The following is a 23,076-nucleotide window of genomic DNA, read 5'->3' as shown; positions in this document are numbered from 1 at the left end:
ATGAGGGTCTTTTCGACAATACAACACTTGAGGGTGTGCCTTGAGCGGGGTCGACCATTGGTGGAGTGACATTTCCTTCGTGAGCATTGAAGCCTTCCGAGGAGTCCACCGTGGCACGCGTAACCTCCTCCAAAGACGCGTCGCGAGCAATTCCCTTCAATCCGTCGTCGGCATATCCATCCCCATCTCTCCTCCAAACATCCATTGGTTCCCGTCTGGAAGAGCGGTGCATGGCGTTTTGTAACCCTCGACGCGGACATGACTGGAGGCATGACGGTCGGAGAGATATAAGGCCCAGCGCGGCCGCCTTTAGCATCAATCAAGAGCGCAGTCATCCTACAAGGATGCAGAGTCGGTCATGTATCTCGAGAGGAGAGTGTGCGCAGACTCACCGCGACGGGCACTGGATGTGTGACAGCACTGCGCCGTTCAGCGACGGGTGGAAGGCATGGCCAAAAACTCGCGTAGGCGCCGCCCGGCCCAATCACCGGCCGGCGCTTATTTTGATTGGCTGGCATTCGTCGACCGAGTGGCACCTCGCTCAAACTGAAATCAGGTGGCGACATTATAATCGAAGATATATACTCTGACATCAAAGCATGGAGGTCGGGATAACCTGGTTTGGTGCCTCCTCCAGCACCAGCTGCGCGAGCGCTTGGCTCCTCCTGCGCTCCTTCTTCTCCTTCCTCTTCTCCTTCCTCTCCAGCTTGACCTCGCCGCCCCGCTTAACCCACCTCCGCTTCATCTCCCTTTGCCTGTCCTCGTGAAGCTTCTGGCGCCATTTGTAGGTAGCTAATATGCGCGCTTCCTTCTTCGACCCGCTGAAACGCGCTTTGGCTTCCTCGGCCTTGATGAACTTCTGCAACAACTCCTTCTCCTCAGCCTGCTTTTCCTGCCAACGCTTCTGGCGTTTGGCACGCGAATGTGGGTTGGCCAGCTCCTTGTACACCCGCACCTCCATCTTCAAGTCGTTGACACCGCGATGTACCAAACCATTGTCTTGCGTAGCGTTTTCGGCATCGGAAGCATAGACCTCTCCCGGCGCACGGAGGGATTTGATGTAAAGGTCTTCATGAGCCGCGCGTCCGAGGGTGGGCGGCTCATAGGTGACTTTAAGCACTTCCTCTTGCTCAGTGTCATACAGTCCAGCTAGGTAAAGAGATCAAGAAATCGTCATTACACAACGTAGGGCAAAACTTACGAGTGGGATCACGCTTCTCCGGTTGCTTGGGCCAGTCTATAAGCATCCTCTTCGGCTTGCCATCGGCCAGTCGAGGCCTGTTCGGCAGACGAGGTATGGTGTTGACGGCGAAACGAGCCCATCGCCATGCTCCGTTACGGAAGACCGGTTTTGAGGTGCTTAGCCGCGTGGCAAATACCCTATGGAGGATGGTTCATGTGCGAAGTATTATAGCACAGACAATCATGCACTTACGCGCGGGCAACGGATTCACTCTTACCGATGGGAGGAGGGAAGTCGAAGTGGCCTAGGAAAAGCTGGCATGCTGAGTAGTGCACGTTCTTGGCAGCGGCCGGCCTGTTGTTGCTTTGCTATACACGCATACACTGAGATAGACTCTGCCTGGAGCTGTGCCAAACGTACTGTGGCCGTGTTCTTGAGGTATACGCGGTTACCCAGCTTGTTGACGGCCGAGACTTCATGTACTGAGCGAGTGGGGTCACCGAGGACACGAACGCGATCTCCGGGGACGATATTCCACCATTTAACTCTGTCCTTGTGATGGACGGTCTTGACCTTTGGGTCCTTGAACGAGCTACGCTTCGTCCACCGAGAAGGAAAGCTCAGTAGATGTCGGAAGTCCCGAGTGACTATCTCCCGAGTTGCGGCCCTAACAACCTCGCTACGGGTGAGTGGCCGTATAGGCATCCTGTCTTGAGCCGACCGGGCGGGAACGCGGGCTCGCTGTCGGCGAGGACGGAAGGATTCAAAGTTGGGGAGCACGTGGTTGGCGGCAACGCGGATACTCTGCTTGCAATCGTCCGCGAGCGGCACGTCCGAGTTCCGCACTCCAGACCTACATAACGCCGGCCGACGCGCTACAGGAGCGTGTCTCGACTCTCAATCATGCCGGACAGTCAAATATTTAAGGTGAGCTCCCAGCGGGTTCGCGCAATGACCGTGCCACTGACGCGGCGGGTTCGATCTGCAGGCTACTTATAGCGGCATACCCGTGTACGAGATGTGCGTACCATCATCTCCTATCCTACATGGCGGGCAGAAGAACTCACGTACGAGATGTGTGATCTATACGACTGTGCAGGATGTGTAAAGGGGTCGCGGTCATGCGTCGTCGGTCCGATTCGTGGCTGAACGCAACCCAGATACTCAAAGTGGCGGGCTTTGACAAACCTCAGCGTACGCGCATATTAGAACGCGAGGTTCAAAAGGGTGAGCATGAAAAGGTTCAAGGTGGTTACGGCAAATATCAAGGTGAGTCACCCCGGCTGCTAGCTGGATATGCATTTGGATCTCATGGCGTACAAGGAACGTGGATCCCTCTGGAAAGGGGTCTCGCCATTGCGAAACAGTATAACTGCGAGCATCTCCTACGCTCTATTATTGACTTCATTCCGGCCGACCAGAGTCCGCCGCCGGCTCCGAAACATCTCGTGGCGGCCACAGCGGCAACGAAGGCGTCAAAGCGAGACCCGCCGGGCGGTATCAGCACGCGTTCATCGCGACGAGTTGCTGAAGATGGAATGGACGACGAAACCGAGCCTACCGCGTCTGTTATAGCGAGCGAGGACGCCTCGATGACGCCGTCGCCATCGGAGGCCTCGTCCAGTTCGCGTACACCCTCCCCGATTACCTCACCGCCGTCTTCTCGCCGCGGCGGTAACGTACGTGGAGGTCGACGCTCCATATCACCTGCAGGCCGCAAAGGCAAAGAACGACAATCTCGCGAAAGCGCATACGATCCGAACGGCGGTGACGAGGATATGCAGAATTATGGCGACCAAATTCTGGAATACTTCATCTCCGACTCCAATCAGGTTCCGCAGATATTGGTTAACCCACCTCCGGACTTCGACCCAAACATTGCTATAGATGATGACTGTCACACGCCGTTGCATTGGGCGGCGGCTATGGGGCGGATACGTATAGTCAAGCTCTTGTTGACGGCCGGCGCGGACATCTTCAAGGTCAACAAGGCAGGCCAGACAGCGCTGATGCGCAGCGTTATGTTCGCCAACAACTACGATGTCCGCAAGTTCCCGGAACTGTACGAGCTGTTGCATCGGTCCACCCTGAACATCGACAATCAAAACCGGACGCTCTTCCATCATATAGTCGACCTCGCGATGACGAAAAGCAAGGCTCACGCGGCCCGGTACTACTTGGAAACCGTGTTGGGCAGATTAGCAGATTATCCGAAGGAGCTTGCGGACGTGATCAACTTCCAAGACGAAGAAGGCGAGACGGCGTTGACCATGGCGGCACGGTGTCGGAGTAAACGCCTCGTTAAGCTACTCATCGACAACGGGGCCAACCCGAAGATTGTCAACAACGAGGGCAGAAGTGCGGAAGACTACATCATGGAGGACGAGCGATTCCGTCAGTCGCCTGGCCCTCCTTCTCGGTTGACGTCCATGTCGTTCCGAAATGCCCAAGCAGCGTACGGCACATACCCCTCGTACCTTGCGCAAACTTCCGGGTATGCGAATGGCGACACGCCTCCTTTGCATTACTCGGTTGCAGGGCAGAAAGCAGCTACGCGTTGCGTCAATGACATGGCAAGTATGCTGGCCAGTTTGGCGTCATCGTTCGATCAAGAGCTCAAGGAGAAGGACAAAGATACCGCTCAGGCGCACGCTCTGCTAGGGAACATACAAGCAGAGATCCTCGAGAGCCAGCGAACGGTTAACCATCTGAAAAGCCAGGCTGCGACGCTGCAGCAGTCGAAGGACAGAGTGAAGGACCTAGAGGAAGAGCTGCTCGGCAAGATGGGAAGAAGGTACCGCCTGGGTTGGGAGAAATGGGTCAAAGACGAGGAGGAGAGAGAGAAGAGGATGCTGGAAGCTGCAGGCGGGTCGCTCGTGGATCCTGTGGTCGTCCTTCCCCCGGGATCTGAGCCAGAAGAGCCTATCCCAGGTGGGGAGCCGTCTGCGGACAAGGGAAAGCGTAAGGCGGAGCCACAGGTCGAGGATGTGTCGGATCTCATCGCCCTGCACGCCGACATACCGAAGGATCCCGAAGCTTTACGACAGGCGTGCGACAAGCTGAAAGAGGAGATCATGGCACAAAGGAAACGGAGGAAGGTCGCTTTTGAAGAGATTGTGAGGTACCAGGGCGATGCGGGAACGCAAGGCAAGATGGCAGAGTATAGGAGGCTGATCGGAGCCGGTCTTGGAGTGCCTGCAGGAGAGGTCGATAACGTGGTAGGCGTGCTCCTCGAGGTTCGTCCCAGCCGGCACGTTGCATGTCGCAGTATATTGATTACACCCGTTTTATCAAGGCTCTCGAATCTGACGAACCGATGGGTCTGTCTTCATCAAATCCATGGGGCTCCGTTGGTGGTTTTACTACGAAAGCTGGACCGCCTAGTTCTGCCGGTGGGTAGAGCGTAATCCACGCTTGTTATCTGGTATTTATCATGCATGTATTGTACTTTTACGGAGCTGCAATTACGGCTCGTCGACGGAAGGACGCGCGCGTGGCCATTGTGATAGGCGAGATTTGTGGGCTTCCCCACCAACACGAGGCGGAAGTAGATCGGGATAATGGTCAGGAAATGCGGGTGCCACGTTTTTTAGGCGCGGCGGTCACGAGCCTTTCACGCGATCTGGTCTTGCAGGCGCCAGTGCTTGCCTTCGCCGGTGACCGACTGCAGAGCGCCCCTCCCGCGACACCCTCGTCTGTTGCTCGTTCGGTGCCCACCGCGCTCGACATGACACCCTCCTGCGCGCCGCTATGTCGGTTTGACGACAGGTGAACCGTTATCAACCAAGTCTCGCTCCCTGGTCAACTCACCGTACGCGCACAGGCTCCACTTCACGACATTCTCTGGCACTCTCCCTGATCCACACGTTCTCAACGAAGATGCAAGTTTGTCGGAACTGAGGCCGCGTATTCGAGGACAAAATGGATCGGTTATCTCATCGCCTGAGGATGCACAGTACTACTGGTTCACTGTCGACGACCAGCTAGTCTACCTCTCCTTCTTCCAGGATTGGGGTCCACTGAACCTCGCCATGGTCTACAAAGCGTGTATCTTAATACACGAACTTCTACAGGTCCGTCTTTCATGTTTCATCTTCGTGTCGAAGACCAACGCTACGCTACACAGGACGAGCAATTGAAGACACATCGACTAGTCCTTTACGCATCTGATGACCCGCGTAGGAAAGCGAACGCAGCGTTGCTTATGGCTCTCTACGTGGTGCGCTCCTGCTGCGTCTGATCGTGTCTGGCTGCTCCTTGACTGATCGTCTGATCGCCTAGATGATCGTGCAACGGCGGCCACCTTGGGAAGCCTTTCACCCCATTGCCTGCTTGGAATTCATGGCGTTCCGAGACGCGGGACGTGGCCCGTCGGACTTCAACCTGAGCATACAGGATTGTCTCTGGGGGCTCTGGAAAGCCATGCAGAATGGGCTCTGCGACATGAACGAGTTCAGCGTGGAGGAGTACGAATACTATGAGAAGGTGGAAAACGGCGACTGGAACTGGATAACGCCTCATTTCATCGCATTCGCTAGCCCTCTAGACCCTCACTGGCTCAAGAGGGAGAAAGAAAGGAAGGCTAGTGAAGCCGATGGTCCAGATGGGTCCACATCCAGCGGCAGCGCCCTGCAGCGTAAACTTCCCCAGCCGTTCATCAATTGCCTCGAATACTTCGACAAGCACAATGTGAAGCTCGTGGTCAGGCTAAACACCGAATTGTACGACCGCCAGGTGTTCTTAGATCGCGGCATCAACCACGAAGAACTCTACTTCGACGATGGTACAAATCCCACGGACGAGATCGTTCGTAGATTCATCGACATGGCGGACGATGTCATTGAAGGCGGTGGTGCGGTCGCTGTGCACGTAAGCGACCGCCATCGGTGTTGCGCGTTTGAATGCTGACCACCATGCAGTGCAAAGCTGGGCTCGGCCGCACGGGAACACTCATAGGAGCGTACATGATCTGGAAATATGGTTTCACCGCGAACGAGGCCATCGCGTTCATGCGCATCGTCCGACCTGGCTCGGTCGTGGGGCCACAACAACATTATATGTACCTGAAGCAGCTGGAGTGGAATAAGTGGTCGGCCGTCGACGAGGTGCGCAGGCAACAAGAGGCGCAGCAAGCTGCGCAGGCAGCGGCCGTTGCAGCACCCCTGGTCACCCCGGCGACGCCCCCAGCAGAGGATGATCTGGCGCTGGAGCCGGACGTACCCATGGAACCCGTACGACCCACCTCTCGCTCGACCACTCCTCCAAACCCGATTTTGCCGCCCGTCACCCCCAGTAAACACGTGGCGGCAGCGCAGGCGAAAGCGAAGGCCATCGAGCCCCCAGGCCAGCCTCGCAAGACGCCGAACGCTAAGCGTGTCACTGTGGATCCGGACACGGATGAGGACGAGCAAACCGACGTCCTCCCCGCGCTCAATCTCGCTCCGGCGCCCAAACGAGCACGACAGGTGAAGCCCACCGGGGTGACTGCGAGCGAGCAACGCCCGGCACGTGTCACTCGCAGCGTGGCGGCTAATATCCGCAAGCAAGGGGCTCCGGTCGCGTCAAATACGCGGTCCACCGGTACCTCCGCAAGAGACACCGGCGCATCTCCGAACAAGATACCCAGGCTGGCAGCGCCTCAAACTCGTAGTAAAACCAGCCCGAATCCGGTGCCGATTCCAGCGCCCTCTTCTCGACGCGTACCGCCCACCCCGTCGCGGTTGCCCACTCTGGCGCCCGGCAGACGAGGGCACGCGCCGGCGCAGTCTCTCAAGCTGGACTTGAAGGATATCGCCGCGGCCACCGCGAAGGGCGCCGGTTCCAATAGCGACGCGTGGATGACGAGCAACGCGGCTAGTGCGGTGGTGGATAAGGGCAAGAGCGATAACGCATCGCAGAAACGCCCGGGTCTGACGAGGATACGGCGGAGGAGGAGTAGCTTCAGCGCGGCGGATGTTGTTGCCTGACCACCGCCGGCCATGGTCCGCTCACGAGATGTGTCAGCCGCTTTCTTGGTTCTTTCTCTCTTCAATCTATATCTCTTGCTTCCTCGCTATATCCATCGTATATCGTATCATGATTTCCTTGGTTTGCATGACAAGGGACTCGTTTCATCCACATGTATCATGCTACATTGTATATATAGTATGACCCAATCCATACGTATATATCTTAACACATCCATACATACACCGGCAGCGAGGAGCTTCTATGATGAGTATTTCTGCACGCATTCGAAGAACCATTTGAGATCGTCGGGGTCGACACCAGGCGTAATCCCATGACCAAGGTTGCAGATCCATCCCTTGGGCTTTTTGCCGCCCTTGAAAGCCTCGCACATGCGCTTCGTTTCCCTTTCGATCGCATCCTTCCCACCGTATAGCACGTTAGGATCCAGATTACCCTGCAGGGCAACCTTGTCGCCAACCTGCTTGCGAGCCTCGGCCGGGTCGATACACCAGTCGATACCAAGGACGTCGTAGCCGGCCTCATCGGCCAGAAGGGGAAGGGCCCAGTTCGCTCCTTTGGCGAAGAGAACCAGCGGCGGGGTCGGAATGTTCTCCGCCGCGAGTTTAGCTCGGACGGTCTTGGAGATGTGTTGGATGGTCGGGAGGGAAAATTCGATGAAGTTGTGTGGAGCGAGTTCGTTCGCGTTCGAATCGAACACTTGGAGAAGCTATGGGGAGCATTGAGTTAACATGCGACACCACACGACCATACATGTGTTTTCCTCACCTGTGCGCCGGCTCTGGCCTGACCAACCAGGAAGTCGGCACAAACGTCGGCAATGCGCAGGAGCAGCGACTTCGTCTCCTCTGGATACTTGAATATCCAACTCTTCGTTTTCGTGTAGGTCTTGCTGCCTCCGCCCTCGACCATGTACCCGAAGAGCGTCCAAGGGGCACCGCAAAAGCCAAATAGGGGAGCTTCACCCTGTAGCCCCTTCCTGGTCGCGGTGATCGCTTCGAACACGTAGCCCAATTCCTTGTTCACGTCCACCTTCTCCCGTAATTTTGCGATGTCGGCGGGGGTGTTGAGCGGCTCCGGGAAATGGGGCCCGGGGTTCATCTGTACTTCCATTCCCAACGCCTGCGGGATCACCAGGATGTCACTGAAAATAATCGACGCATCGACCAGGCCAGAGTAGCGTCGGATGGGCTGGAGGGTGACTTCCATCGCGAGTTCCGGGGTGCGGCATACTTCAAAGAACTCATGTTCCGCGCGTACTGCCCGGAATTCTGACGTTTTGGAAGGATAATGTTAGCTAATGTCGGCGGAAGCTTTTGATCACGGACCAGGAAGGTAACGCCCCGCCTGCCTCATAACCCATACCGGAGCGCGTTCGGTCTCCTCGCCTGCAATCACGATTAGCGATCGCTTGAACGCACCAATGGGAATGGACATACCACGAGCAGCGCGCAGTATGAGATCGTTCTTGAGAGGAGGGAAATCGGTCGCCATTGTGGACTTTCCGCGCGAGCGTACAGGTGTGCAACGAACGGCGCTGGCTACCACAGTAACGAGATCCAAATCTTGCGTGCGCTATCTCAGCAAGTAGTAACCCGGACAATATCAGACGTGGCCACTACGTGGAGATGAGTGAGTGTGGGTGAGCGGCCGGCTGGTCCATTTCAGCGGGGAGCCCGAGCATGATGGTGTGCGAGATCGGCGCGCGGCATCTGGAGCTCTCCTCTCACACTGCGCTCACCGGGCACAGGCTTGTCGTGCTACCCGCCACAGCCTGAGGGAGATCGAAACTTTCGCAATGCCTATTCGGACTCCCAGTCAACTCGTCGAGGAGTGAGCACGGGTGCATGTACCCGTGGAGCTGCGTGTGCGCTGAACTCGCGATGCTAGGTACAAACGGTCGGGCGAATATGATCGCCTTCGCAGGAAGATCCTGGAAGACTTCGAGAACGGGGTGAGCCCTTTTCCTCTAGTGAATGCTCGGGTTCTGAATGCCATGTGAGACGTTCTGACACGCTCTCGTATGCAGAGTTCCGCGCCCGCGTTCCTCGAGAAAGTGGAAGAGATCGCGCGGAAACGCGTCGCCACAGACTACCGCGTGAAATCCATGGCTCCCGAGATGGCACACAAGGAGCTCATGCAAGAAATCGCAAGGTACGTGTGCTCCGGTTTCTCGACGACACCGCGGTGTACGCTGTGACCCCGTATGCGGCAACCCGCCTTTCTAGATTCACGTTTGTCGAACGCGCCGTCGAGGACCTACCCGCACTCACGGACCCTGCGACGAGCGAGTCCATCCGGTCCTCGCTCAAGAAATTCCTTGGAGAAGGTGACCACGACCCAGACACGGCGACTTCGTCTTCACGCCGAGAACCTAGTACGGCCTCCTCCCCATTCCTCCCTGACGACCGATAATCATATTCATTTCGCTTGCGCTTGGAACAGATAGTTTACCTCCGAAACCTTCGGTAGTGTCCGAAAGTAGCCGGAACGGCAGGACGACGCCCGAAATGGCGCCGGCGTCGGAACCGATGGATCGCGCTGCGGACAGACCGACGACCATCAGGATGCCGTCCGGCCCGGTGCTGCTCGCACATCCGCTACCCGCAAAACCAGTGACGACGATGATACCGTCCGGCCGCTCGCAGCGGTCGCGTACGCCATCCACTCCTGCTGCCAGGAACGCGTCGCCAGCAGCGATATATGCGCAGCCTGAGGAAACGCCGGACGTTGCGGTGTTCTCTATGCCGATGGACGACGTAGAGTCGCCGAAGCCTGCGGAGCGGGAGGTCTCACCCGAACCCGAACCTGAACCACTGGAAGATGAAACGGCGGCGGACGAAGAAGAGGGGATGGATATTGATCGGGCATCACCTGGAGAAGGCGGTGACTCCTTGCCGCCACCCGCTGCGAATCTCGGAGCGGATTTACAAGAGGCTGCTGACGCTGTTCTTGCTGACGAAGTTGCCGATACGCACGATGACGCCGGCCGCTCTGACGCTCACTCCATGGATGTGGACGAGCGAGAGTTAGATCAGCCACGCTCGGTTGCGCCTGCCGAAAAACCGGACACCGATATCACAGCAGATTCCGCGATACAAATCGAGTCTACTGTGCAATTCGAACCGCCCGTCGCTTTAGGCGATGTTGTTGGGACCCCGACGGATCCGACAGAGGTTCAGCAATCGAGCGTTCGAAACGCTGAGATCACTTCCAGTGGCGAGGTTAACGTATCAGCGGCTACAGATGTTGGTCACTCAGACGCGATCTCTACGACCGTCACGCCAGAGGCGCAACATCCCGACGATCCGGTCGGCGAATCTGCGACTGCGGTGGCCCCCGCCCCCGCAGAGGTCGTCACCTCCTCCAATATCATGTCCACCACGGCGGCTCGACAAACGGACGTTCCGAGCGTCGAGGTCACGTCGCCTGGCGGCGCTGCTTCGGCGATCGACAGCGAGGCTGAGCATGGTGATCCTCCCCCGGCGATCACGAACTCGACATGATTTGCGAGCTTCCGCAGGACCCACGGCGCGCACGTCGATGGTTAGCCGCAAGATAGGCTGAATCTGATGTGCAAGTCTATTGCGCTCGCTTGCTGCGACGACAACGGTGTTGGCAGAGACCTTCTTTGCTGAACATTTGAGTCGCATATCGGAATTTTCTCTGACATTAAGTCTATGAACGTGGTCGCTTCCTGCGGCCTCTTGTCGACCATTTGACACGCGCCCATCGAAGCCCTCTGACCTCAAGTCTGACCTCAAGACTACTGCAGTCGCTCTAGTGTGGCGGAGGTGCACCTGCCGAACGTATTCCACGGGCACATCGAATTGATCTGCGATGCGAGCATACAGTCGAAGGGGTGAACGTTTGAACAACGATTTCTCGTTGGCCGACCGATACCGCTTCGCTGTTTCCTGGATGCGTTACGGTCCTTGTATGTTGTTCCCAACTCCCGAAGCAAGGAAATGCCATCGCTTCAGGTTCCTCTCTAGCATTTATCACTACCGTGCGCCACATTCGCCCTTGGATGTTTCCCCAAGTGCGCCACCGCCGATGATCGATGATTCCATCTTGCAAAAGTACGCACGAGGCGGGGTACTCTTCGGCTCCGCAGGTGTCCCGTGTCTGCTATGCCTATGTTGGTATTGCACTAGCCGCTGTGGTAGGTACTACTACACCTGTAATGATCGTCTACAGCCTATTACGAGTTTCCAGAAGACGCCTCGGTGTTCTTGCAGATCGCATCGCGCAATGCTGACGTTATGGATACGTTACTCCTTCTGTGTCGGTGTTGGTGGCGTTACGGTATGTAAGTATATGCAACGCTTTGGGTGCCAATGTTGTGCCGACATCGGTCGAGCTGCACTATTTCACGCCGTCATGTGATACCGGTTTGGGCTAAACTTGGGGTAGGCCGCACCAAACCGGGTTTCTTCTTAGCTTGAATCGCAAGTTCAACGTTGTCACCAGTGACTGCATCGTGCAAAGCTGGGGGGAGGGTTCTAGGTCCGGCATATCTCATTGCCTGGTTCAAGTTTGTGCTAAGTGATTGTTTGTTACAGTTCACGGCAATGCAACAGCCTGCCGCCGTCTTGCGGAGTACGCGTGCGATATGTCGCTCATCATGCGCGTCGCTGATCCCGATTACGCCTATTATGAGCCCGCTCGTCGTCGTCGTCGATGCCGTCATCGCCTTACCAGTGGCCAGCCCGTCAAGCGCAGGAACGAGGGTTCTTACTCACGGATGCCGTCAAAGGCATCGCTGCCATTCCTGTCCCTCGAAAAGGGCCCGGAAAGGCTATCGTCGCGCCGTATAAGGCTTCCAAGCTGCGAGCGAAGTGCTGGAGACCCTGGAACCTTGACGCCGTTCCTGGAATCCGCCGCCCGGAGGCGCGCCATGCGATTTTGTTTAGCTGCCTTGCCCGCCGTGGATGGAGGGAGACTAATGTTTTGTGAGGGGTTGGTAGGTGCACCCGCCGAGTTTGGGAGGCGCCTTGACGTCGAACGATGCGTAGCAAGGAGCGTACCGCGACTTCTTTCTACGGATGTCGGGGAATATCTGTTTTGACAAGGACGCGTCCGGCCAGTTCGACCGACGATCAGATATATACCGCTGCTCAAAAATCCCCGCCGGCCCCGATCTCAGTCCCGCCCGCCCACTCGAGTCACTCCAGCTCCCGCGCGCGAGTCATCGTCCTCGTGTTTCTCCACTCGGTGCCGGATCTACGTGCACGGTGACCAGCAAGAAAAGGTCCGGCTCGCCAGATGCAATCATCCACCTCCGCACACTCACTGATGGCCTGCGCTCCCCGCTCCCGACTACCATCTACCGTTCTCCTCATGCAGTTCCAAACAGCATCTTCGTATTGTCGGTTATGGCGTCTACTACTCCACTGCATTTTGTGCTCGACAACACGTGAGCTTATTGCCTGTCCAATCTTGCTGACGTTAACGTGTTTTCGTTTGCGTGTGGGCAGCATGGGGGCTCAGCTCATTGGCGTTGTGCTCGCCGCCACGTAAGTTGACCCTCATCGGCCTCGACACCTCGATCTAATATGTCATTCATAGCCTGTACGGAGGTATGCTGAGCTAATGGCAATGTGGCTGCACCATGTATGCTGATGAATATACGGCAGTGTCGTGTTCGCAGGCGTTCTTCTACTTTACTCGATACTCTGCCCACGATGCTTGGTATCTACGCTACCTTGTGAGTTCACGCTCTGATTAGTTATCCTCCTTGGCTGAAAATGGTTTAGGTGTTGGCATGCTTGGTGTTTGACACCACGCACCAGGCCTTGATCACGCACACGAGTAAGTCCTACCCATTCACATCTTACTTCCTTACCAACCATTGACATTACTCCGTATAGTATACATCTATCTCGTGAGGCATTTCAACGACCCCGCCAACCTCGGTCGCCTCGTTTGGTCATTGCTGGTCGAAGTGTTGTTCAATGTGAGCCGCATATACCCGCGCATATACCCGCGGGATTTTCTCACGGGCAACCCAACAGGCTATGGTGACCGTACTTGTGCAAATGTGGCGTCTGCTAAGTTTGTACGATGGCATATCACTGACGCAGGCTAGATTTTACGTCTTCCGCATCTGGCGCCTCAGCAACCGGAATGTCTGGATCACCGCCCCCGTGGTAAGCGCCGACGTCCATTGTATATACATACTTTGGCGCTAAGTTTGTTCGCATGTCTCAGGTCACCTTCGTTGTCGCCGAGTTTGGTACGTCAGACCGCCGCAATGTAGCAATAGCCGCTCAATTACCGTCGCAGGCGCTGCACTTGCCTACACTTCGCTATCGTACGCCCATCTCCGGCCTTTTCATTAGCTATGCTGATCCCAATCCAGGCTTCAATTGGAGGACTTTCAACAACTTGAGAAATTGAAGGTTAGTGGTCCGGCATTGGGCGGTAATGAACGAGAACTTACTGGCAGCGCTCAATCAGCCGCTCTCGATCACCGTAAACGGCCTTGCTGCGGGCGGAGATCTCCTCATCGCCATCGTTCTGTGCGTTATGCTGCACACGTCCAGGACCGGATTCAAGAAGTACGTGTCTCTTCACTCGCTTAGTTCATCATGTATGTCGCTTGTCGCTTAGATTGCCCATAGATCGGATACGGTCATTAGACGATTGGTAATTTATTTTTCTCTGCGTTTCCGAGAATTACCGGTGTTCAAGTCGGTCTTGTAGATGATCTATGTCGTAAACACCGGTCTATTGACCAGGTAAGTCGCTTACTGTCAATCTGAGCCGGATCTCACGAATGTATGCGCACAGTACATCTGCCCTTGGCTCCCTGGTTTCTGTATGCATATATAGTTCCGCGTTAGGACGCAATCTTACTCCTCTATCAGATCGTCGTATGGCCGAATGCATTTATCTACATCTGCTTCTATGTGAGTGCTGCGCGTTGCTCATTTCGTTGTGATCTCTGACCGCGAATGACAGTTCACTCTCGGGCGTTGTACGTGTTTCGATGCCTCAAAATGATCATTTCTCACTGAATGTGATTGATCTAGTGTACACGAACAGTCTCCTTGCCACTCGTAAGTCTCATATCTACTATTGACTTCTTTATGCCGTAACCTCATTCGTTCCATGTTTGCCAGTGAACGTGCGGCGCAGGTATGCCAGGCAATTTTGCGAATAGTTCAGCTCGTGACTCGGCGCCGATAGCATCCGGGCCAAGATGACGTCTGGCGATGACGGATTGTCCATACGCTCGCTTAGTGGAAATGGAGTGAGCACCGACTCCAAGGGGCCCCAAAGCCCCATCAAACTGAAGGTAACTCGACCTGCACTTCCGTCATGACCAAGCGCTAACAAGTGGAGCAGAGCGGGCGCGATATCGCGATCAGGGTGCAGACGACGACCGAGTATCAGATGGACGATACCAACCTGCATGATATCGTGTTCCGCATTCCGTCACCAAAGTACGAGGACGTGGACCGTACCACGGAGACAATGGTATACCGCCCGCACGTAATGCGCAAAAGTTACGATCATTGATACGCTGTCCAGTACGCAGAGCGCCGAAGCTGCTTCGAGGCGCTCGATTACGAGATCGAACCCGCCTCTCATGACAGCAATGGGAGCGTCTCCACGCTCCGCGGCGCCCAATCCGATCTTGAGTGCGGGGTTGCGGTACAGTACGTAGTGGAGGACGATGACGTGCGTCAACGATCCCGTTCGATTCATACCGCTCGCAGGGACGTTGACGCGTTCTTACGCCCCTTCCCTGATCGCAGTCCGCCCTGGAAGTTAACGAGCCCCGCAAGGCGTAGGGCTCCTGTGTCCAAGAAATTCGAACTGCGAACTGCTTGTCAATCCTCATCAAAGCCGCCAGTCAAGGCCAGCAACCGTGTAGCATAGCCCAAATCTTCGCGCTCTTTTTCCCTCGGGTGGTTCTCTTCGGTCAAAAATGCACAGGCCTATCTCTAGGCCGACCGTAACTCTTTTCACTCGCTCTCTTGTACAGATTCTCAGTACCCCCGTGCGTGGGCCTTCGGGGGTTCATGTGAACTGATCGTCGTGATGTCCGCGTTTTTGTAACAGTCTCTGTGTAACTTTATCATTTCCAGGTTTCTCTGCGAACGGCGAATGCTCAACATCGAAGGAGACTCGCATGGTCGTTGCAGCCTCTGGGAATTGATCCTTGTAGACTCTGCGACTGTGGGGCGTCTCTCTGTCTTTGGGCGATACCCCGTCTACTGCGTCGCAATATCGCGGTACATCAGCTGGCAACTCGTCCGTGGGCGTTGGAGGCTTGCACCGCTTGATCATCTCAGCAAGAATCGGAAGTGGACGGCGTCGAACGGTCAATCCATGGCCCTTCTGCGCCGTCCATAATCCTGAAACCTTTTGCTCCTGGATTGTCAATCCATATTCGAGGACAATTCTCGTCACGGTGATCTGGCGCCGCTCGCGATTGGTTCTGCCCGTTACGGACTGGTCTGGAACGCGAGGATCGCTGAGCCGAAGAAGTGGAGATGGATGATCCCGGAGCAACAGAACGCGAAGGTTTCTTTGATGCCGCCGATGGCGCCTCAGGCAGGTGACTGGGAGCAAGCAGCCTTATTCGATAAGGTCTGTGACGGGACCCGGAGGCTTGGACCCCGATAGAATCCGCGTCGACACCGCACAACAATAACGAAGATTTATCGGCGGGATTGGCGAGTGTATATTGAAACAGACGTCGGGAAGGATTACCCTGAAAGAAACGGAGGTGCGAATCGTTCGAAACTAGAGGGAAGTGACGGGTATAGTAAACCATATGGGTGAGACCTAGGATCTCGAGCGGTGAGAGCACTGAATGTACCTTCGTCTGGTATGTATACGCTTGCTCGCGTCTCAGTTTATAGAGTCTTTTGTGGTCAATGCGAGCGTTCCCATGTATGTATGCGTGTTGTGAGAACCAGACTCAATGCTGTGTCCCGTCTTGCTCCCCGCAACGCGAATGTGCCCTGGAAGTTGCTTTTCGCTCTGATCTCGACTTCTCTGAGAATCGCTCTGTGGCAGGTTATCGATTTGAGAAGATGAGGTCACCCTCCGATAGCAATGGCGCGGTCCTCTGCTATTGCCTCCGGACGGGCCGGCTTCTTTCCGCGCGGGCCGCTCATTCGCCCAGTTTCGCCACCTATGTCCGAGCTTTAATACAGAAATTTATCTGATTTAATATATTTCAGGTGCTGAAGCTCCGGAGATGACATGTGCTTTGGCAGAACTTACAATGGTCTACGGTCCAAGATGCAAAGCACGGTTTCGGTGTGCCTTCTGGCAAGGTCCTAAGAGCCATCTTCCTGACCTTTGAAGAAGCTTCAGAGGGATGACAGTTGATGCAGGATTTTGACAAGATTAACGATTTCAAGACAGTTGCGAAACACCACGCGCTTTGATAAGGCCGGTTCGAAGGAGATGTGGCTTCATATGGTCATGCCCTTCCCAGCTGATGCGCGGAGTTGGTGACCGTGCGAATAACATACGCCGCAACGGACCCGCCCTGCGTCAGGCTCCGCTCAGGTCCGCTGTTGGCTGGGCTCGAACGCTGACAACATACGCTTCGCGCCATCTTTTCAACCACATCTCTCTGGAAGATTTCTTCTCTGTGACACGACGGAGAGAGGCTCCGGACATTGCATTGCGCCAGAACGATGCTGCCGTCTATTACCGTCGCTCATTCATGCAAGTGCGGCTTGAACCCTTCTGCACCCAGCGCAATCCTCACATCAGAAAGCAACGGCCGGTCGCCGTGCAACGTGAGGCCATCTGAACGGATTAGCCCGCAGCAATCATGGGACCATGGGATATCCTTGATTGCCGCCGACAAGCGAAAGAAGCTCCTTGATTTCAGATGTCTCAGGTTCTTCAATTCACCCGATTTGATGAGAGGGACCGTCTCCCTGGGATGCGCTGCTTTGGACGCAAAAGTCTTATTTCAATTTATCGAGGTCCCAAAAGTTATCATACCCCAACTGTCCCGAAGTAGCTTCCTTCTGGGAAACGGACGGGGCAGAAAAGCTTGAGCTGCCAGCCCCCTCGCGTGCCGGAATCACTACCCTGCCATCGAACTCCTCCTCAACTCCTCTCCTCCCCCTCTCTATATCAGGACACGGTTTCCGCCGCGGCTCGTCCCCCCTCCAATCGCATCCCTCGCGCAGGCGCTGCTCCGGCCGCTGTGATAATCGAAAATGGCCACGACACCGATACACCTGGTGCTCGACAACACCTACGGAGCGATGCTCATCGGTGTCATCATATCCGCAGCCCTCTGGGGAGTCTCCTGTGAGCATTAGAACCGTTCGCGATTAATATATGCATGAGCTAACACGTAACTTGACGTGTAGGTACCCAGGCGTGGTTCTACTTTGAGAAGTACGAGTCCGATCAGTGGTTTATCAAGCTCATGGTGCGTATTGTTTATTCGACCGTGACTATGGCCAAGCTGAACGCCGTTCATTTTCTCGTAGGTCGCGACGGCCTGGGCCACCGATACCGTGCATCAAATATTGATATCGCATGCCGGTGAGTATCGCCCGCACTGCATGAGGCTTCCTGACCCGCTCATTATCTCCACTCGTCTCGCGCCGGCAGCCTACATATATCTCGTCAAGAATTTCGCAAACCCAGTGAAACTTGGCGAGATCGTGTGGTGCGTTCGATTTTTTCTCTACTGGAGGTATACGCAGAGCGGGTGCTAAACCCGTCTACAGGAGCATGGTCGTCGAAGTGCTTTTCACCGGCTTCACCGCATTCATTGTCCAGTCGTTCTTTGCTTACAGGGTGTACAAACGTAAGTTTGCCAATCTCTCGCGGTCCGCTGATGTTAAAACTCGTTCCTTGAATATAGTGAGCCACGGCAACCTTATTATAACCGGGCTGACGGTCGCGTTGGTGGTCGCTGAGATTGGTATGTGGTGGATATCTTTTGCGTCGTTGAATATGCCTCTCATGTGTGATCTACAGTGGCAGTTATCGGTGAGCGACGCTTGCGCCATTTGTCAAATATGGTTCTTGCTAACCGCTGTGCAAAATTCTAGTATATGTCACCAAGGCGATTCACTTGGAGACATACGCGCAATTGGTAGTGCTGAAGGTAGCTCCTGCTCGGTGGACTGTACGGTGCGGTACTGAAAAGGTTCCGACAGAACCTGTCCATGGCTGTCAATGCCATCGGAGCGGCCGGTGACGTCGTCATCGCTGGCAGCCTTTGCTTCCTCCTGCAAAGGTCACGGACCGGCTTCCAGCAGTGCGTAGCGCGTTTTTTCTTGGTAACGTTTTATGAGATCGCTGACGGTATCGCGGCCCTGAAACAGTTCGTCCACGATGATCAATAAGCTCATGATCTTCACCGTGAACACCGGTCTTCTGACCAGCATTTGCGCGATCATGTCGCTGATCATGGTAAGGTTTAATAGACCGGTGGGGTGTGGACTGTCTTTGTCTGACGGGTACCACGTTCATAGATTTCGGTTTCTCCGAACTCGTTCCTGTACATCACTTTCGTAAGTGTCGGAGGCGAGCTACAGCCGTGATCATCGATTGACCGATCCACGCAGTTCTTCACCCTCGGTCGTTTGTATGTCAACTCGCTCCTGGCTACCCGTGAGGATTTCTTGTGTTTATACTCCTTCGTGGCGTCAGCTGATTTCATTACGTCTTGCTTTAAATAGTCAACGCCCGCGCGTCGATTCGCGAGTCCTCCTCCGGCCACGTCGGCGGCCAGTCCGGCCTCTCGCTCGACAACGTGCGGCGCATGGGCAACACCGGCGTGCAAAAACAGTCGTTACCCTTCCACTCCTTCTCCTCGGGCGACCAGGCAACGCCGAAGAACATCTCGATCAAAATCGACACCGCTCACGAGTTCCACCGGGACGGAACCGACCAGGACGACGTGAGTAGCAGTGCTTTTGCCCTCGCTGTGCGTAATTACGGACTGACGTTCCCGATCGCAGTCCCTGGACGACACCTACAAGGCGCGATGAGGCGCTGGGCTTGCCGCACCGGGCCGAGCCGCGCGTAGTTCAGTCCTTTTGAATGGGGACTGCTGACTGACACGCGGCGTACTGCGCGCGTGTGTGTGTGTGTGTACGAAGGGGTTCCCGCCTTTCCAATGCTGGCGGATAGTGTAGACTCTTTTTTTCATATAATCTTGGCTTGGCTTGGCTCGCACTCTTCCTGGATGGTTCAAACGTTCTCTCCCTGGCATGTAACCGGTATCATACTACTTCGTTTGCACAACAGCAAGACATATAGATCGTGACGGACTGAATGCGGGTGCGACGATTGAGAGCCGTGCCGCCGCGTTGCATGGGAATGGGAATTCGGTGATCACGAGCGGGCAAGCAGGATGCCGCTCCAACCAGAGGGCGTTTGCCGATCGCCTGGAAACGGACAAATTGCGGCAACTCTGGCTGGCGTCGGTGAGCTTGGCTTTGATAACTGTATCTCTCATCCATGCCCAGAAAACGTCCAGAGGGCTCTGGAGATAGGGATTTGATACCAACTGGCGGCTCAGGAGTGGCTTAGACCCGTTCGCTAAGCGAGAGGGCGGGGTTGGTGCACGAGGCACGAGAAGCTTGCTGGCGTTCTGCTAGCGTCTGATGTCTGTTGGGAAAACCAAATTATGTCGCAGGTCCTGAAGGCCTCCGCGCGCCGGGTCGTGCCGCGACAGAGTTCTGACCCTGTTGTTGCGGCGCGAAGATCTGTTCTGCGCAACCGCGATCTAACGTGGAACCGACACCACCTCCGTGGGCCGCGGTCCTGATCTTCTTCTATGTCGCCAGACCGTGACGAGCTATTAGTCTAGTCTCTCTCCCGCCGGCCTTCTACTCGATCTGCATCCCCTCCCTTCCGTCCCCTCCCCCTCCCCGCTACCTTACTGTCTTTGCCTGCACAATGGCGATCACCTACCTGGACGTCACCTTCGCCGCCCTGGGCATCTACTTCCTCAAGCGCCTCCTCGCCCCCAGGCAGCCCGCCCCCTTCCCCCCGGGGCCGAAGGGTCTGCCTCTGGTCGGCAACGTCGCCGATATGCCCACCGTGCACGAGTGGAAGACCTTTGCGTCCTGGGCCGAGCAATACGGTCAGTTACCGCTCTCTCTCGGAATGCGCTGGAGCTGACGATGTTTCGCGTTACGGTATACCGCAGGTGACGTTATCGGCGTTAAGATCCTTGGCCAACCCTTGATCATCCTCAACACGGCCGAGCACGCGTTCGCGATGCTGGTACGCTTCTCTTCTCCCTTGCATGAAACGCGGTGGCTGAAACGCGTCTCATCTCCAGGACAAGAAGAGCTCGATCTACTCGGAGCGCCCGACCCTCATGATGGGGTAAGTTTCCTTCGCTTTTTCACAACATGCAGTATTTCAGTACCTGACGCTAACGACGCCACCTCCACCCCGCCGGTTTAGCACCGTCCTTGTCGGCTGGGAAAAAACCCTCGCGATGACCAAGTATGGCGACCGTTTCAGGGAGATCCGGAAGATGCTCTTCGGTCTGATGGGCACCAAGAGCGTGGTGAAAAAGTTTGAGCCCTTGGAGGAGCTCGAGACCCACCGGTTCTTGCGCCGGGTGTACGAGAACCCGGACAAGCTGACGACCGCCATCCGACAGTAAGTAGTAACCCGGGATTAGAGTGTATCTGCAGCACGGCAAAGTGGGGCGGAATTTACCATGCACTGCAATTTTTGGCGGGGCCCCCCGCGGACATCTTTGACCACTGCGGAGAACTTTTACCACCTGCAGATACACTCTATTTCGCCATCTTTCTCCTTGTCACGCAATGGACTTCTCACCCGTTTTCTTTTCACCCCTTCCAGGACCGCCGGTGCCATCATCCTCAACATCTCTCACGGGTGAGTCCGGCGAATGCTAACGCTGCTGCGGCCGCCCCATACTGAATTACCGGCATTTTTCTTTTCTTTTCTTGCGTTTGCGCGGATTAGTTACGAACCCAAGGAGAAGGATGACCCGATCGTCGGAACCGTCGACCTCGCGACCGAGCAGTTCTCGGAGAGCACCCAGCCCGGCGCGTTCTTGGTGGACGTGATGCCGATCCTGCGCTACGTCCCGGCCTGGTTCCCCGGCGCCGGCTTCCAGAAGAAGGCCGCGCTCTGGCGCAAGACCTTGCTCGAGATGGCCAACATCCCGCACGAGATTGTCAAGTCGAAAGTGGTTCGTATGAACCGAAACTGCTCTTCGACGGCTTGGAGTTTGATCTTGACTGATCCCGCTGTGCCGCGTTATAGGCATCGGGCACAGCCATTCCTTCCTTCACGTCGACGCATCTCGAGAAGAAGGATCTTAGCGCGCAGGAGGAAGATAACGTGAAGTGGGCCGCGGCTTCGCTCTACAGTGGCGGAGCGGATACGGTGCGCATCTCTTCTTCTACGCCGACTAGCGTCGTCGTTCTCCCGAATGTGAAGCTCATATGGCGTTTGTTTTGTTTCATTTCCGTGAATAGACCGTTTCGGTGAGTGCCTGTCCGAAGTGACATTAACATAACATATACGTTACGGGATCATCGTCTTCTGAGCGTCATCCTTTCGTTCTCTCTGCAGGCTATCTACGGCTTCTACCTCGCGATGACGCTGCATCCGGAAGTGCAGAAGAAGGCCCAGGCCGAGATTGATTCTGTCATCGGAAATGATCGGTGAGCTGCTCCATCATTCTCCTTGATTGGTTCCGATAGTTGGGCTAACTGCTGGGTATGTTTGATAGTCTGCCCACCTACGCGGACCGCGCTAGCCTGCCGTACATCGAGGCTCTGTTGAAGGAGGTAGGCAACGCGTGCGCAGTAGAATAACAGAAGTCTGATCTGGGCTTCTATCTTCTCCGCAGGTCTTCCGTTGGCTGCCCGTCGCGTGAGTCCCATTACCGAACCCGGACATAGGTCCATTCCTGATATCGTCATGCTCTGCAGCCCCCTCGGTCTGCCGCATGTCGCCTACGAGGACGACATCTACAACGGCTACTACATTCCCAAGGGAAGCTTGATCATCCCCAACATTTGGTCAGTACACCGATATCCATGGCCAAGGGAGTCATGGTGACGAACTCACCAACCGCTCACAGGCAAATGCTCCACAACCCGGCCACCTACTCCTCTCCGCTCTCCTTCAACCCCGACCGCTTCCTCGAGACGGACGGCCACGCTCCCGAGCGCGACCCGCGCGACTTTTGCTTCGGCTTCGGCAGGCGCGTCTGCCCGGGCCTCAACCTCGCCGACGCGTCAACCTGGCTCTCCATCGCGAGCGCGCTCGCCGTGTTCGACATCACGAAGGCCAAGGACGAGTCCGGAAGGGAGATCGTGCCCGAGACCGAGATGCTGCCCGGCACCATTTCCCACCCGAGGCCGTTCAAGTGCAACATCAAGCCGCGCTCGGCCAAGGCCGAGGAGCTCATCACCTCTGTCGACTTCGTCTCCGCTTGAGCCGTTTGAGCCACCTTTCGTCACCCACCTCCTGGTCTGTTCTTGTTCGCTCGCTTGGAAGGAAATCATCGACATACAACCAACCACCCACCGTTCCTAAGTCTCATAGTCTGTATGATTCGTATGTTGTGCCTCCCCCTGTCCCCCTTTTTTTATTTCTTCATATTTTTCCTCTCTATCTTTCTCGGTTTGGAAGGGAGTTCCGTTATTTAGCAGCATTTTGACTCCCGTCGTCCCGCTCTGGATCCGGTCAGCGTACGCACATTCATTGGAATATCTTGGCCCGTCGAACAAACAACAAACAATAACGGCAGTATCACAAGCAATACAAACATTTCTTGGTTCCACGTTGTCTTGGCTTTAGAGGAAGAAAGTAGTCTTGAGCAAAGGCTGCGAGGGCAGCAGCAGAGTAATGAACGTCCCTAGTTATCGTTGCTCCAATCTTCTGGCATCGGTGGAAGTGGTACTGTCAAAGCT

At 55.7% G+C, this 23,076-nt stretch overlaps 8 protein-coding genes across 8 annotated transcripts; 6 read left to right on the top strand and 2 right to left on the bottom strand.

Annotated features, from left to right (window-relative positions):
- Nucleotides 1–559: 559 nt before the first annotated feature.
- PUNSTDRAFT_125264 (uncharacterized protein) lies at nt 560–1,932 on the bottom strand. Its single transcript, XM_007381836.1, has 4 exons — nt 1,604–1,932; nt 1,436–1,551; nt 1,202–1,380; nt 560–1,149 (listed from the first exon to the last, which is right to left on the bottom strand). The coding sequence occupies exons 1-4, from the start codon at nt 1,886–1,888 to the stop codon at nt 593–595; spliced, it is 1,137 nt and encodes a 378-aa protein (XP_007381898.1). The 5' UTR covers nt 1,889–1,932; the 3' UTR covers nt 560–592.
- A 154-nt stretch (nt 1,933–2,086) lies between these two features.
- PUNSTDRAFT_99857 (transcription factor) lies at nt 2,087–4,690 on the top strand (the record flags this gene model as incomplete). The annotated part of the gene is made up of 5 exons (XM_007381835.1): nt 2,087–2,110; nt 2,172–2,203; nt 2,283–2,452; nt 2,507–4,419; nt 4,479–4,690. 5 exons carry the CDS (start codon nt 2,087–2,089, stop codon nt 4,581–4,583), a joined length of 2,244 nt encoding a protein of 747 aa, XP_007381897.1. The 3' UTR covers nt 4,584–4,690.
- Nucleotides 4,691–4,910: 220 nt separating this feature from the next.
- PUNSTDRAFT_32555 (phosphotyrosine protein) lies at nt 4,911–6,273 on the top strand (the record flags this gene model as incomplete). The annotated part of the gene is made up of 5 exons (XM_007381834.1): nt 4,911–4,951; nt 5,007–5,256; nt 5,310–5,402; nt 5,465–6,052; nt 6,103–6,273. Coding segments are annotated over 5 exons (1,143 nt in total), but the record flags the coding sequence as incomplete, so codon positions are not given.
- Nucleotides 6,274–7,391: 1,118 nt separating this feature from the next.
- PUNSTDRAFT_112243 (uroporphyrinogen decarboxylase) lies at nt 7,392–8,644 on the bottom strand (the record flags this gene model as incomplete). Its single annotated transcript, XM_007381833.1, has 4 exons — nt 7,392–7,859; nt 7,919–8,421; nt 8,479–8,538; nt 8,590–8,644. The coding sequence occupies 4 exons, from the start codon at nt 8,642–8,644 to the stop codon at nt 7,392–7,394; spliced, it is 1,086 nt and encodes a 361-aa protein (XP_007381895.1).
- A 189-nt stretch (nt 8,645–8,833) lies between these two features.
- Nucleotides 8,834–11,215, top strand: PUNSTDRAFT_51030 (uncharacterized protein). Its single transcript, XM_007381832.1, has 4 exons — nt 8,834–8,983; nt 9,041–9,104; nt 9,180–9,527; nt 9,596–11,215. The coding sequence occupies exons 1-3, from the start codon at nt 8,949–8,951 to the stop codon at nt 9,348–9,350; spliced, it is 270 nt and encodes an 89-aa protein (XP_007381894.1). The 5' UTR covers nt 8,834–8,948; the 3' UTR covers nt 9,351–9,527; nt 9,596–11,215.
- A 1,549-nt stretch (nt 11,216–12,764) lies between these two features.
- PUNSTDRAFT_112238 (uncharacterized protein) lies at nt 12,765–14,952 on the top strand (the record flags this gene model as incomplete). The annotated part of the gene is made up of 18 exons (XM_007381831.1): nt 12,765–12,860; nt 12,910–12,964; nt 13,024–13,109; nt 13,168–13,302; nt 13,364–13,388; nt 13,439–13,466; nt 13,515–13,554; nt 13,613–13,713; nt 13,777–13,801; nt 13,859–13,893; nt 13,946–13,973; nt 14,023–14,064; nt 14,117–14,132; nt 14,188–14,218; nt 14,345–14,453; nt 14,504–14,635; nt 14,690–14,839; nt 14,917–14,952. The coding sequence occupies 18 exons, from the start codon at nt 12,765–12,767 to the stop codon at nt 14,950–14,952; spliced, it is 1,170 nt and encodes a 389-aa protein (XP_007381893.1).
- A 2,403-nt stretch (nt 14,953–17,355) lies between these two features.
- Nucleotides 17,356–19,149, top strand: PUNSTDRAFT_112237 (uncharacterized protein; the record flags this gene model as incomplete). Its single annotated transcript, XM_007381830.1, has 13 exons — nt 17,356–17,449; nt 17,512–17,573; nt 17,635–17,689; nt 17,759–17,816; nt 17,878–17,957; nt 18,015–18,074; nt 18,205–18,260; nt 18,313–18,413; nt 18,481–18,568; nt 18,631–18,669; nt 18,724–18,769; nt 18,838–19,058; nt 19,120–19,149. 13 exons carry the CDS (start codon nt 17,356–17,358, stop codon nt 19,147–19,149), a joined length of 990 nt encoding a protein of 329 aa, XP_007381892.1.
- Nucleotides 19,150–20,062: 913 nt separating this feature from the next.
- Nucleotides 20,063–22,599, top strand: PUNSTDRAFT_112236 (cytochrome P450; the record flags this gene model as incomplete). Its single annotated transcript, XM_007381829.1, has 12 exons — nt 20,063–20,249; nt 20,316–20,392; nt 20,451–20,497; nt 20,579–20,779; nt 20,987–21,022; nt 21,113–21,341; nt 21,416–21,538; nt 21,728–21,819; nt 21,888–21,945; nt 22,008–22,030; nt 22,090–22,179; nt 22,242–22,599. 12 exons carry the CDS (start codon nt 20,063–20,065, stop codon nt 22,597–22,599), a joined length of 1,521 nt encoding a protein of 506 aa, XP_007381891.1.
- Nucleotides 22,600–23,076: the final 477 nt, after the last annotated feature.

Source organism: Punctularia strigosozonata (assembly GCF_000264995.1).
Source record: "Punctularia strigosozonata HHB-11173 SS5 unplaced genomic scaffold PUNSTscaffold_4, whole genome shotgun sequence".
In the NCBI taxonomy this organism is placed as follows: domain Eukaryota; kingdom Fungi; phylum Basidiomycota; class Agaricomycetes; order Corticiales; family Punctulariaceae; genus Punctularia; species Punctularia strigosozonata.
Note: the sequence above shows the minus strand (reverse complement) of the source record. Positions and strands in the feature narration are given on the sequence as shown.

What these genes read in the sequence shown, in the direction of transcription:
- PUNSTDRAFT_125264 (XM_007381836.1), bottom strand. Translation starts at nt 1,888, where the DNA reads ATGCCTATACGGCCACTCACCCGTAGCGAGGTTGTTAGGGCCGCAACT. An exon ending in AGTGAATCCGTTGCCCGCGC is followed by an intron (nt 1,381 to 1,435) that starts GTAAGTGCATGA and finishes CATCCTCCATAG; the next exon opens with GGTATTTGCCACGCGGCTAA. An exon ending in GGAGAAGCGTGATCCCACTC is followed by an intron (nt 1,150 to 1,201) that starts GTAAGTTTTGCC and finishes CTCTTTACCTAG; the next exon opens with CTGGACTGTATGACACTGAG.
- PUNSTDRAFT_51030 (XM_007381832.1), top strand. Translation starts at nt 8,949, where the DNA reads ATGCCTATTCGGACTCCCAGTCAACTCGTCGAGGA. An exon ending in CCCAGTCAACTCGTCGAGGA is followed by an intron (nt 8,984 to 9,040) that starts GTGAGCACGGGT and finishes TCGCGATGCTAG; the next exon opens with GTACAAACGGTCGGGCGAAT. An exon ending in TGGAAGACTTCGAGAACGGG is followed by an intron (nt 9,105 to 9,179) that starts GTGAGCCCTTTT and finishes TCTCGTATGCAG; the next exon opens with AGTTCCGCGCCCGCGTTCCT.